This window comes from Macadamia integrifolia, chromosome 8 (assembly GCF_013358625.1).
Source record: "Macadamia integrifolia cultivar HAES 741 chromosome 8, SCU_Mint_v3, whole genome shotgun sequence".
In the NCBI taxonomy this organism is placed as follows: Eukaryota; Viridiplantae; Streptophyta; class Magnoliopsida; order Proteales; family Proteaceae; genus Macadamia; species Macadamia integrifolia.
In genome coordinates, this window is record NC_056564.1 from 2,133,501 (window position 1) to 2,147,346 (window position 13,846).

Genomic DNA, 13,846 nt, shown 5'->3' on the forward strand with positions numbered 1-13,846 from the left:
GGGGGCGGAAGAGAAGAAGTGATTGCCGGTTTTGATCCTTTCTTTTCCAGTGCCTTTATCCTTTGGAACATCTTCCGCTCCAAAACCTTGTTCTGTCCTAATCTCCTTTCTCTCTCATAATTTCTTACTGTCTGTATGATTGCTTTTTCTTCCTTTCTACCTATATCTGTATACATACAGGCTAGATCTCAAGATACAGTTTAATTTCTGAACAACAACTCGGCCTTATCCCAACTAAATGGGGTCGGTACATGGATCCTTATCCTCTAATCAGCTCCCCTGAAGGTCATACTAATTAATTTCTGTATTTATCATATATAAAGATGTTTCTACTAGTAGGACATTTTTTTGTACAGGAGCTTATATGATCTAGCTTCCCTTCTTCTTACAAGATTTGCGTATATGTGTCTTAAAATATGTAGCTATAACCACATTGTCTACCTGGTCAAATTTTGAATATGGCTAAATGAGTCTATGGTGATGCCTACTGTTGCATAGCACATTTGGCGTTAAATCTTTTGGATTGATTTACTGGATATACCTTAAACTACCATTCTTAAAAATGGATGAGGTGACTGAGTGACACTACCTGGATAAGAGTTTCTAAGAGTCTCCCCCGAACCAGTCAGACATAAAGCGTGTTAGGAAAATTTGCATGGGGTGGAAGAGAACAAGTGATTGCCAGTTTTGATCCTTTATTTTCCAGTGGCTTTATCCTTTGAAATATCTTCCGCTCCAAAACCTTGTTCTGTTCTAATCTCCTTTTGTTCTCATAACCTCTTACTATCTGTATGATTGCTTTTTCTTCCTTTCTACCTATATCTGTATACGTACAGACTAGATCTCAAGATACTGTTTAATTTCTGAACAACAGCTCAGCCTTATCCCAACTAAATGGGGTCGGTACATGGATCCCTATCCTCTAATCAGTTCCCCTGAAGGTCATACTAATTAATTTCTGTATTTATCATAAATAACGATGTTTCTGCTACTAGGATATTTTTTTGTACTGGAGTTTATATGATCCAGCTTACCTTCTTCTTACAAATTTTAAATATATGTGTCTTAAAATATGTAGCTATAACCACATTGTCTACCTGGTCAAATTTTGAATATGGCTAACTGAATCTATGGTGATGCCTACTGTTGCATAGCACATTTGACGTAAATCTTTTGGATTCATTTGCTGGAAATACCTTATAATACCATTCTTTAAAATGGATGAGGTGACTGAGTGACATTACCTGGATAAGAGTTTCTAAGAGTCTCCCCCGAACCAGTCAGACATAAAGCATGTTAGTCAAGTTTGCCTGGAGTGGGGCCCTACTGTTTTCCATTACTAATTATTATTATTTTTTTCTTTTCAAAATTTAATTACTGCTTGAAAGAGCATCTATGACTAGTCAATCATCTCGAGGGAACTTAGTGATTGTTTTTAGGTAAAGTTAGTCCATTTAATCAGTTTGTTCCCCTATTGACTATTTGCTGGTCAACAAGCTGATAATTTGATCCCCCACCCTCCTTTCTTTTGGTGATTAACAATCACTTGAGTATTTTCTACTTTACATAAAAGTCTGGAAACTATTTGGTTGCAAGACAGGGTAACCTAATGGTATTACTTGAAGTGTTAGGATGAAAATAGGGATAAAAATTAGGGGGTGTAATTTGGAGAAACTCCTTTTGTGATTTTGGAAATTCAAGAGACAAAATTATCATAATTGTAGGGTAAAGAAATCAATTGGTTTTTGAAGATACTTACATCTCAGCAGATAATTATCATACTTCTATCTTCAAATTGCTTAATCCATTTTTCTAGACCTTTATATATATAGACTAAAACAAGAGACTAGCAATCCTAGCAAATCCCCTAGATAGCTACCCAACCTTCTAAAATAAAGAGTACATGGAAATTAATTGCCTATGTAGCCTGTGGTGCAACTTTAAGTTGCACTATTGCATTATGTCAGTCATAGGTTTGAAACTTGGAAATAGCCTCTTCTGCGAAGCAAGGGGTTAAGGCGGCGTACATTTTACCCCTCCCAGGCCCTACAGTAGTGGGAGCCTCGTGCACTATGTTGCTCTATGTAGCCTAGCTGCTCCCTTTAGATCAGAAAACTGGGTTGTGCAGGTTGTCTCGGCTTAGGTCTCCAAAAATGTTTCTGTCCAGCTATGCGAGGGCAATTGCATCAGAGAGCAGTAATTCGAGTCTTCCTCTATATTATATTGGGTTTAATGAGGGGGTCACATTTAAGCTCCTTCTTTAGAGAGTGCCCGAAAATGCTTCTTTTTTGTTGTTTGGGATAGATGAATAGAGTTATATTTGAAGCTATCTCCAATTAGAAATTAATAGATAAAGAATGCAACTCATAGTTAGGAATACTCAGAGAAGGTGTTATAGCTTGGTCATACAAAATTTTATCTATTATTAAATCAATTAGGAGATTGTGATCGTTTTCTATTATAGCCAATCAGATTCGACCATATTTTGATTTTGTGATTGGATCCTTGTTCATGTCAGACATAAGAAGTCTGGCACCCTTGCCACAGCATCCTCCTAGTATCATGGTAACTCTTTATTCAGATCTTTATCAATTTGTTGGAGTAGCAAATATTTTTCTCACAAGATTAATATGCTTTTAAGGAGAAGTCATCAAAGTATGAAGTGGTCATTTGCATTATGAATTTTTATTATACTCCTATAGCGAATGTCCATAATTTTATTTTGGATGTATAATTGAAGAAACTAATTGTTAATATGATCCAGTGGATGGTTATTTTGATAGCCTTGATTTTCCTTAATGAATGTTTGCTTGCCTTTGATTGCAACAGGTCTTATATTTGGTTTGATTTTGAGGGGAGGAATGCCACTTTGTTCAAGAACCTGCCTTCATAGAAAACCTGGTGTCATTTGGATAAATCTAGAGAGCTTAATATCTTCCTGTTGCATACCACTTCTTGGATTTTTTTTTTTTAATAAACTCTAGGAGTTCGATACTATTAAAGGGAGGAAGCTTTAGTATCCTCTTCAATCATAAACTTTTAGAGAAGAGAAAAAGCTCATTATCAAAGTGCAGTTTGTGTGATAATGATTGAATAAACTAGTCATTTGCCTCTAAATCCCTTTCAGCTATATATCAAGAGAACTATTGGAACTCCAACTTAGGACAATTTGCCTCATGCAGTCATGCTTTGATTTTTACCTCCAGCTGGTTCCTGCACTGATTACTAGAAGATTGGAAGTACAGGAAATTGTTGAATTTGTCTTTGGAATGACCTTGTTTAAACAGCAGACAAAGGTGCAGCTTGATATTGGCTTGCGATGGATACATCTATTCTGTTTTTGGGCTAGTCAACATCTTGGGGAGCAAAGTTGCATTACGTTTCCGTGAAGTCTTAATGGTTACCCATGTTCTATTCCTCGGGTCCTACAACATTCTCTTTAAATACTTAATTCTTTTGATTTTGGTTGACTAAAAATGGATCATCAGCCCCCAGAAGATATTTTTTGTTGCTTTACCTTTACAAATCTTAGTTTTGTCATCTTTTAGCTTCTGATATTGTGTGTGTGTGTGTGTGTTTTTTTTTTTAGTTTCAAATTTAATACCTAATTGTCTGTGCCCTTTGCATTTGTGATGTTTCTTTGAAGTTTCATCTATTTCTAATTGTCTGTGTCCTTTACATTCATGGTGTTTCTTTGAAGCTTCATGTATTTAAAGGTTTCAATTCTCTTTCTGCAAGCAGCATTACTCTCACCTTCTTTGCAAAAGAAGGTGCGGACTGTAACCTTACACCAACTAAGGAGAACCTGCAGCCAGTCACAATATCCTTCCAACAGGGTCTGGGTCAGAAGTTCAGGCAACCATCAGGAACTGGAATCGACTTTTCAACGTTTGAGGATATTGAATTAACAAAAGAGGGTGATATGGAAGTGTATCCCCTTGTTGTGAAGGCGGAGGAATCCCCTCATAACCATAATGGATCTGAGGAAGAAAACCAGAAGAAAGGAACCAATTCACAGATTACCCAAGCGGTGTTTGAGAAGGAGAAAGGTGAGTATCATGTGAGAGTGGTGAAGCAAATTCTCTGGGTGAATGCAATAAGGTACGAGCTGCAGGAGATTTATGGGATAGGGAATTCTGTGGAGAGTGACTTCGATGGAAATGACCCAGGGAAGGAATGTGTCATCTGCCTATCAGAACCACGGGATACAACTGTCCTACCTTGTCGACACATGGTAAATTATTTCTTTGTTTTTCTTTTTAATGTTTTGTGGTTGGAATGAGTCATCTAGAAGAAAGAATTCATGGTGCCTGCTAGTATTTGGTACTTACAGATAACATGCCTGAGTTTTATATTTCTATACAAGAATTTAAACCACACCATTGCATAGGGGTCAAACATGGCAGATGCCAATCTGACCCTGGAATATTGGTGGCATCAGCTAGCATTCTATATTGAAAATACTTGAAAACAAAAGTGTTTTCAACAAGTCTATTTCAATCCATTTTAATGGAATTTATTTTCTTTATACTTAAAAACATTTTTTGGTTGGGTTTGCTTTGCTGCAGTGTATGTGCAGTGCTTGTGCTAAGGTTTTGAGGTTACAAACAAACCGATGCCCAATCTGCCGGCAACCAGTTGAGCGGCTTCTGGAGATAAAGGTCAACAGCAGATCTGATGACTGAAGAGAGCAGGCGTTGCTGATGGGAACAATGTTGTAAAGTTGTATCTTTCTTACTCCGCTTTCCATTCTGAGCTTGCAAAATAATCAGACTGGAAGTATGATACGGTACGCAGTTTTTTGGGCTATAGGTTGGAAGTACTGTTGTTCCTCGTGTATTCGACCCTGAAAAACTGTAGGCCGTGGCAGTGATATTTTGGTCTTGAGCAAGATGATGCTTGGTCTTTTGAATCCATCATATGTATATAATGTTATTTGAAGAAATGCCATCAAAAGTTGGCCTGGAGTTTATTACATGCGCTGAAACTCCAGCCCTTCTGGAGAAATAATTTGGAACTTGAAATTCCCAAAAAAAAAGCAATCTAAATCACTAGAAGAAAAATAAATCAAAAATGAAGGATGGAAAAAGAGGGGGGGTGGGGTGGGGTAATAATTTTTTTTTTATTTACTCAGAGATTGGGTAATTAACTTAAAATTTTGTTAAAGGTTGTAACCAAATTTGTACACACTTCATGAGTAAGTTCTTCTTTCCCACGTTATGTGAATAGAAATCCAAGTCTCAGATCGTTGCACCAAAAAAAAAGGGTCTCAGATCCCATGGGTGAAAGGAATTAATTGTATGTTTTTTCAACCAGACTTCTAAACGATAGTTCTTTAGAAATGTTGTTTCACCGAAAGGAGTTTAATGTTATATTGTTTGTATGCAAGAATTGTGGTTTTGGATAGGCTGTGGTTCCTGGACTTAATTGGTTGACCTACTGCATCGCATGAGGTCGGTGTTCAATACTGTTTCCTCCTGTTTCCCTAATGGAACGAAAATGTAGTCAGTTAATGGATATGCAGCTTGATGACTAATTTTACTGTATGTATTGATTAACTGATTGTGCATTTCGTTGCCTGAAACTCCACCGAGAACTGTACATAGATACATGAGGTGTTAAGCCTCAAAATCAAGCCAAGGATTCTTTAACAAAATTGCTAGAATATACGGTTCCTTTAGGGTGCCTCTGGATTAATGGTTGGTGCATGATGTGATGGGTTTGTAGGTATGTGTAGATGGAGGGTTATTCTGAATTAATTAGTTATTAAATAAAGATTAGGGTATTAGTAAAATTGTCTTTCTGTTCAGTTGGATTTTCCCCTTCTCTCTTCATGGCATCTGACACCTAAATCCATTTTAGTTCCTTGGTTTTTAATGTACTTTCATTTCCCGTTTTTAATTTCATTCCATATATCCTTTTTGCTGTTAGAAATGATTCTATACTTGTAACATTCCCCGTTCCACCTGAGGCAGAGCAGATCTGATAATCAAGACATCCAATTACTATATTCAGGTTACAGTATGAAGAATCTGTGTCCAAAGCAATGGGCAGTGGTGTTTGTTCCTGGAAATGAAGGAGAGGCAGCGCTGGAGAGCTGAAGAGCATGCTCTGTTGCGTGCATATGTGAAACAGTATGCACAGAAAGGTGGAAGAACTACCTTAAACCCGGTATCAAGAAGGGTTCCCTCACTGAGGAGGAGCAGTGCCTTGTCATCAGACTTCAAGCCAAGCACGGTAACAAGTGGAAGAAGATTGCAGCAGAGGTTCCTGGGCGTACTGCCAAGACTAGGCAAGTGGTGGGAAGTGTTCAAGGAGAAGCAACAGAGGGAGCAGAAGGACAGTTCTAAGGTTCTTCTTTCCCACGCTTTTAAACATCCCACATCTCGGAAAGCATTGTAGCTGTTTTCCCAAGGAAATTGATTTTGAGGTTCAAGGACTAATGTAAAATAGGAAACAATGTTCTCGGCTTCTAGCAATATGAGGTTGAGAAAAGAGAAGTAGGAAATAGACGCTTCTGTAGTAATCGATTCAAAAATCCCCAATTATTTCAGAATTCTTATTTCGTTTGATCCCTTTTTTACTAAAATAAGAGGTAAAAATTCAACCAAACAATTTAAAAGACGAGAATTATCCCATGTAATTGAAATAGAAATCACTTCAAATCAGGACTAATTAAAGCCCTTTTTGGTATCATTTTTCATTTTTTTTTTAATTATTTAACAAAAATCATTAATGAAAACTATTTTTTACGAGAACTGAAAAATGGTTTGATAACTATTTGATAAAAATGATTTTTTGTGAGAAATAGTTTGGTATCTCCACGTACAAAATGGTTTTTTGAAGAAATAGGTGAAGAGATTCCCTTCACCCATCTTCCTTCTAACTCTCTTTCTCCACTTTGGACAAAGAAAGATGGGGCAAATGATTTGGATTTCTAATTTCAAAGTAAATGACTATTTCCCCCCCCCCCTATATTGTGATTTTAAGCATATGTTCATTAAAGTTCAACGCAAAAATGATTGAAAATCAATTATGGTCAAAACACAAAGATGACTATTTATCTCTTTTGATTTTTATGTTTTATCAATTTTTTTTAAATAGAAATAATGTCCATGAATGACACTTAAATGTAGTCAAAATCATTTTTATGAACAAAATATATATATATATGTATATATATATATATATACACACACCAAAGAGAACCTAAGAAATGAGAAAAATGACAAAATTTCGGAATTAGGGCGAAAAACCCTGAAGCTATGATGCACGTAGCGGGGCAAAACTGGAAGGTAAATATAAGAACTGGTAAGACCTAACCCTAGTTCGTCGTTATAATAGACAACCCGCCCCTCTTCCCCTACTCATCCCTCTCTCTCTCTCTCTCTTTCTCTCTTTCTCTCTTTCTCTCTCTCTCTCTGAAAATTTCTTGTATTTTTTCTGTTCTTGGTTATAGGTAATGGTCTGTTTTAGTTATATTGTTGGATCGCTGGCGATGTGGTGTAGAGGATTGCAGAGGCATTGGTTATTCTCAGCCTCGCTCAGGTTTCTCTCCACCTCCCATAGCCAGCTACAGTATAATTTGCCAGTTTCTTTTACATCAACCCCGGATGTTGCTCACGGCGTCTTTCGCCATCTTTAGCATCGTCCCTGTCAAGGCTGGTAGATCTACTCAATGTCTATACAGACCATTTTGCGATGAATTATTTTTGTTTTTAATTATATTTTTGGCTGAAATTCTTCGTTTTGGTTGTTCTTCTTGGAAGCAATCAAATGATCGTGATATCCAGTTTACACCAGACATTAGTCAGGTATCTACCTTTGATCCAGTGGTTTGATACAGTTACGCGTCTGGGAAATCAACTGCGTTCATCGTTGCAGGTGTGCTTAGGCTTTTTTATGCTCACATCTGCTCCATTTGGGCTCCACATTTTCTTCCTCAATCTTCGTAGTCGAAAAAGTTAAAAACTTCGAATCACGGTTTTAAGTTCGGGATTCTTATCGACTGTGATTGATTCCGGCAGCTGATTTAGATCCGGTCAAAATTGGCCAAAACATGGCGTAACCCTAGTTTTCGCACAAGGGATAGCCACAGTTAGTATCTTTGGAAACCCTGATCAGGATCTCTGAATCAGTCTGACCGATTCTGATTTGGATTTAAATCAGGGACGTTCCGATTCTAGGGATTTTGTGACCGACTCTTGTTTGGCTGTGAGAGTTGACATTAGAATTAAGTTGAATATTCAATATAATCTATAACTGAAACACTGTTAGGGAGACCTGGAAAAATCCATTAACAAAACTAGGGATAGGGGTGAAAGGGTTGGTTGGGGATTTTTAAAACCCTAATCTAACTTTAGGTCTTCAAAATTCAATCTAGGTCCAACCTAATCTTAGGGGGATCAAATTCAAGCTCAATCATATGAGGTTCATACCAACCCAAGACCCAATGGTTGGGTTAATCATTATTGATCTGTTTTTATCATTATATCTTATACATAAAAAAAATAAAATATCAATAAGAGTCCAAATTGTAATATAAACTCCAACTTTAAATTTTGGCTTGGGTTTGGGTTTCAGGCCTTAATCTGAGCTCTATCCAACCATGATCTATGGTTGGGACTTTTCAACCCTAACCTGTCTTGAGAGTCAAAAAACTTGGTCCTCGAGTTGGACACAATCATGACCCAGGTAGTGATTTTTCAATCCTATCCTGTCTTTAGAGAAAAAAAAAAACTTGGTCCAAGAGCTCGACCCAATCCTGACCCAGAGTTGGAATTTTTCAACCCTAATCTAACTTGGTCCAAATCCTATTTGGTTCAGGGCGAGTTCGGGTTGTTAGGTTAAACTTTCACCCCTAACTAGGAGAAAATCAAGAACAATTCTTATATTTTGAGTTTTAATAGTGAATAATTTTCAAGAAGTCTTTTAATGATCAAAATTAACTTTTAAGCTCATAATCGAACTACAAGAGCTACATAATGCATAACAAAATTCAGTGATGTAAAACAGATCATTTTTCATTTGATAATCACAAAATTCCAACTGTATGTTGGTGTGAAGAAGTCTAGACGTACAGGTTCATATTAGGCACCTGTAGCTGTTTGGCATTTTTTAAGTGAAACCCAGATAACTTTACCTCTGGGGTAGTCCAAATACCCAATCCAAAAGACTCTCAGAAGGAGAGTGATTCTCCACTTAGGGTGGTTGTTGACTCAGAACAAAGCAGCCATCTTCACTAGGAAGCCCCGCATTGAAATTGATGAGAATGCCAATTTTATCCGATAAATCTTTTAAATAAGAAGTTTACAATAATAGATCCTTAAAATCCAAACTCCTACCAGGTGAATCTTCAAATTTTGTCAACAAAGATGAGGAATTTAATCATACATAAATAAGATATTAGGGAAAATGGAATTGCAGGTGTTCAATACTAGCCAATGGCCAAAAAGCGCAAACCAATGTCAAATTAGGTCTCAGTTAATGCTATACCCCCTCATGTACGACCATGCTCTCTTAGTAATCTCTTGCATACCCATGACAAATTTATAGATTTTTTACTCTGTTTTGCCAAATGAAAAACATCATTTAAGCTGAAACTTGACATGTTAATCCTCCCATCAGAAATAACAATTGGAAAAAGGTGTTCAAATCTCTACAAACCAAAGTATCTCTTGTGTACACACTTAATTCTGCCACGTGAAAAGGTGATGAATTATGGATGTTCTATATCATGAAAGTGTTTTAGATTTGGCTCTTGACCTAATTTTACTCAAATTCAATGATATATATAGATATGCGATTCATTATAATATAATGAGTTAGTATCCTCCTATGTGTTTTTCAATCATCCCTCTATTTGGAATCAGGTTAACTCCATTTGGATCAAGGATTCAAAACACAGAAATGGGGATTGAATTGGTCCATGAAACATAGAATTGGCCTTCAAATTTGAAAACTCAATGATTCTAAAGTTTTGAACCAAGAATCGGCCATAATCAAGATAGGTCAGTCTATCTGATCCAATTGACCATGTCTAAATGGCCAAATCAGGATCAGCAACACGATCCAAATTGGCGACGTCAAAATGGTCAGAATCTAAATGAACTGATTCGACTGATCTGATTCTAATTTTTGAATCAGTGATTTGAAAAAATCATATGAGCAAATGAACTTGTCGTTTACTTATGCACAAAATTTCAACTGCATCATACCTACCTTTTTTTTGGTAATGAAAAAAAGGGTGCTCCATGGTAGTGATCATAGCCCCCAGGACAAGCCCCTATACTGCATCATACCTACCATGTAACAATAAATATACACAGACGGAAGACCAATCTAGTTTACACAGACAAAAGAACCCTATTCCATAACATTTTAAAAAGAAAAAAAGAAGCAAACTTGATTCTGTTTTTGGCATTTCTAAATGAGATAATATGTGGGTACTTTGATAGTGATTTTCCTTGTGATTCATCCAAAAATGTTAGGAAATGATGATATGAGTTGTCAACATTTATGTCTTTATTGGTGGGCTGAACCCCATTTAGCCCAAAATAAGAAATCTCTCTATATTCATAGCCACATTACTTTTAATAATAATCATAATAATAAACATATTCCGGAAGAAAAAGAGGTCCACTAGATACTAAGGCTAATTGCTCAAAATTTTTTTAACTATTTCTTCTTGGTGTACTTAAAGTGCTTCTCATTCTCACTTTTTGGAATTTAACTTAATTGAGAAATCCAAATCATAAATATTTTATATGGATTAAAAATTAAAATAAAAGAGAGCATCGACCTACTTCACCAATTATAAACCGACATACTAAGTACTCTTATCTAACCAGAATGGGTTTTATAATTGGAGTTTAGTAGTCCAAACTACAACCCAACAACCAAAAGGAACCACATCCAAAAAGAAACAACTAAAAGAGATTCTCTGTAGAAAGGTGATGGAAAATTATTAATATTTTGAAGAACTTTAAATTTACAAAGGAAAGCTCCCAATTCTAAAAGAAGTAAAGGACCCTCTTCGAACTTAGAGGCTCCCCACGTCAATCAGGCTGTGGGGATGTCATGCGAAAGGCAAAAGCTTCCTTTCTCATCCCAATTTCTTTTCCTTTCCTTTATACCTTTTTTTTTTTTTTCTATCCATATAAGAGTGCATGAAAGAAATCATTTAAAATTTGTGAATATAAAATGGGATTGAGACAGAGAGACCAAAAAGAAAGAAGGTTTAGATTAGAGTGGATGTAGTCTCGTGAGTAGATCGTTCCATTATGAGTTGCTTGGAATCTTAAGGATTGATTGATATGTAGAGACTAAAGTCTAGCCAATTCCATTATTGTCAATTAAGCATCTTTCATGGATTTCTATAAACCACCGACACACCCAGAGTAGATTGGGCAGTGGGGGGATTGGTCACCTTTGTGTGAAAGATGGGAATTAATGCTCTCTTGAGAGGTAAAGACCAGGGGAGATAGACAGCACCATGTGAGTTGCAGCCCATCTTTGATCATACCTACCACCCTACCAGCAAGGTTGGTTTGGTCATAATCGATTTTGGTTATCAGTTCTCACCAATTTAAAGTCTCTAACTGATACCAACTGTTTGTTAGGCATAGATATGCTTCTTTGCAATGGGTTCTGTTGGAGCCTACCGGTGTGGGTCAACTTTTTGACACCCGTATGTATCAGTATCAATGATATAAAAATGAATTCAGATGCCCACTGGCTTCCAATGAAGTTCCATTGGATGGCTTTCTACCCTAGTGAAACAAGGCTATATAAGGGATGGTTCTCTCAAGCTTTGAGGCTATAAATAATAAGGGAGGGTTGAGGTTCTTTGGACCTTAGGGCTAGGTGTGGAGTGGTGTGTGGTGTGATGGCATTGTTGTCATCTAACTCTCAATTAGTTGGTCTTGGTTCTCTAGTTTAACTAATATAGTTTTCCTACCTTTATTATTGTCCCTTGTCATCATTGAGATAATTATAATACCATGAGGGAAGACATAATGACTAAACCATGAACAAGTTAATTTAACAAACTTATTTTTGTTAATGAAATGTTATGGGTTGTTGTCTTACAGACACATGAATCATTATGGATCTCTAGATAAAACTATGTAGCTTAGAATATTATCATTGGATTCTGAATTTGGGCCATCTCAAAATGTACTTTGTAATTCTATTTAACTTCACAGTAGGTCAATAAAAAAATATCTCATAAATTTAACCATAATTTTCTACTTAGTTGTAGATTTGACAGCACTTAGGATTGTTACAAAGGAATTTGAGAAGATAAAGGCTTTTTTTTTTCCTCCTCAATGTGTGGTTTGATGATTAGAAGAAAATTTGTGGTTTGATGATTGGAAGAAAGAAGATGAAAGCAAGATGGGATATGATCCAGTCATCCCAATACCTCCAAAAGTCCTTATCAACAGTACTGGTTAGCACTTCCAAGATACTAGCAGTTGCTGATGATATAATCTTTGTTATTATATAAGAGGAAAAGGCTGAACATGTTGCCAGGATACCCAATATGTGGCATCCTCTTTCCTACCCTCTTGCTTTCATGTGTCCATCCTTGATTGATGATATAATCTTTGTTATTAAATGAAAGGATAAAGCTGAAACGCGGTCAGGATGCCCAACATATATCACCCTCTTTTCTACCCTCGTGCTTTCTTGTGTCCATCTTCGAGTGATGCATGATGTAAGCTTACTGAAAGTTGGCAGCATACCCAACTCTTTTCGTCATATTTAAAGTTATAAATAAGGTATCCACCATCAATTAGGAACATTCAATCCATGGACCTTGCATGTTGACACGCATTGTACATGGCTTCTTCATTCTTAAGGAAAATAAAAATGAAGATTTGAAGGCAGTCTAGTGGTTAAGTAGTAATCTATATAGTAAAATAAATTTTCTCTTCAATAAAATTTGGGAAATGCTGAGTTAATTAAAGGCACTCTCCATTGATAAGGTATTAGAGAAAAATTTCTATCAAATAAAATTCGATCAAAATGTGCAAAATGGCAATCTCTACAAAAAGGATTTTGAAGGATTGATTTTTTTTTTTTCTCTCTTTTATGGGTTCTTCCTACCCATGGTTGCAAGTGTGGGGAGAATGTAAGGGGTAGGCAAGGGGCACAGTAACAATCAGATTTTTATTTTTTTTACTTCTTATTGGATAACCTAGAGAAAGAGTAAATATGTCATTACTTGTGGATTTAAACTTTTTATTTATTTATTTTTAAGTGTTAAAGATTATTGGTATCATCAAAACCAATTATAAGAGTATAGAGTCTATAGACATATCTCCAACAATTCTATTTCTACTTTCTGTTATTTTCTCTTCTTTTTTTTTTTCTTATTTTGTTTAACTTTTAAGCACTTATCATATTTATTTATTTATTTATTTTCATTAAACCCTTTGACAATTAATTATTGGCTGTAAAAGTTGTGTACCACTATAAAATCATACAAATTTTTTTTTTTGGTAGAAATATAATTTAAAATTTTACATTGAGACAAATGATGCCTATACAACGGAAGTTGATTAAAATTGGTTAAGACAAGATTGAAACAAAACCATACTCTTTTGAGGTTCCCATTCCCACTTTAAAGATCATGCTTCTTGCAATGCCACAAAAGGGATATCTTTTCAAGACGCATTCAAGTTCTCATGTTGTTTGGGTCGAGGTAAGGTGGGTTATGTCCCCCCTTATATTTTTTCCTATTTTATTAATAATACTTTAGGGGCTTCCCAAGTCCCAGATAATATTCGGAGTTAAAAAAAAAAAAAGGAAGTTACCATGCATTCTACAGACTTAGGATTGT

At 36.0% G+C, this 13,846-nt stretch overlaps 1 protein-coding gene and 1 long non-coding RNA gene across 2 annotated transcripts in view; both read left to right on the forward strand.

The window, feature by feature from the left end:
• LOC122087077 (probable E3 ubiquitin-protein ligase LOG2) overlaps positions 1-4,975 on the forward strand; it is a 7,470-nt gene extending 2,495 nt beyond the window's left edge. Inside the window, exons 2-3 of the mRNA XM_042656062.1 lie at positions 3,742-4,234; positions 4,569-4,975. Of these exons, the coding sequence (XP_042511996.1) occupies positions 3,742-4,234; positions 4,569-4,685 (610 nt within the window). The 3' untranslated portion in view covers positions 4,686-4,975. The remainder of the gene's footprint in view (positions 1-3,741; positions 4,235-4,568) is intronic.
• Positions 4,976-7,375: 2,400 nt separating this feature from the next.
• On the forward strand, positions 7,376-7,937 carry LOC122085383. The gene is made up of 2 exons (XR_006142116.1): positions 7,376-7,665; positions 7,770-7,937. It is a non-coding gene; the product is annotated as an uncharacterized LOC122085383 (long non-coding RNA).
• Positions 7,938-13,846: the final 5,909 nt, after the last annotated feature.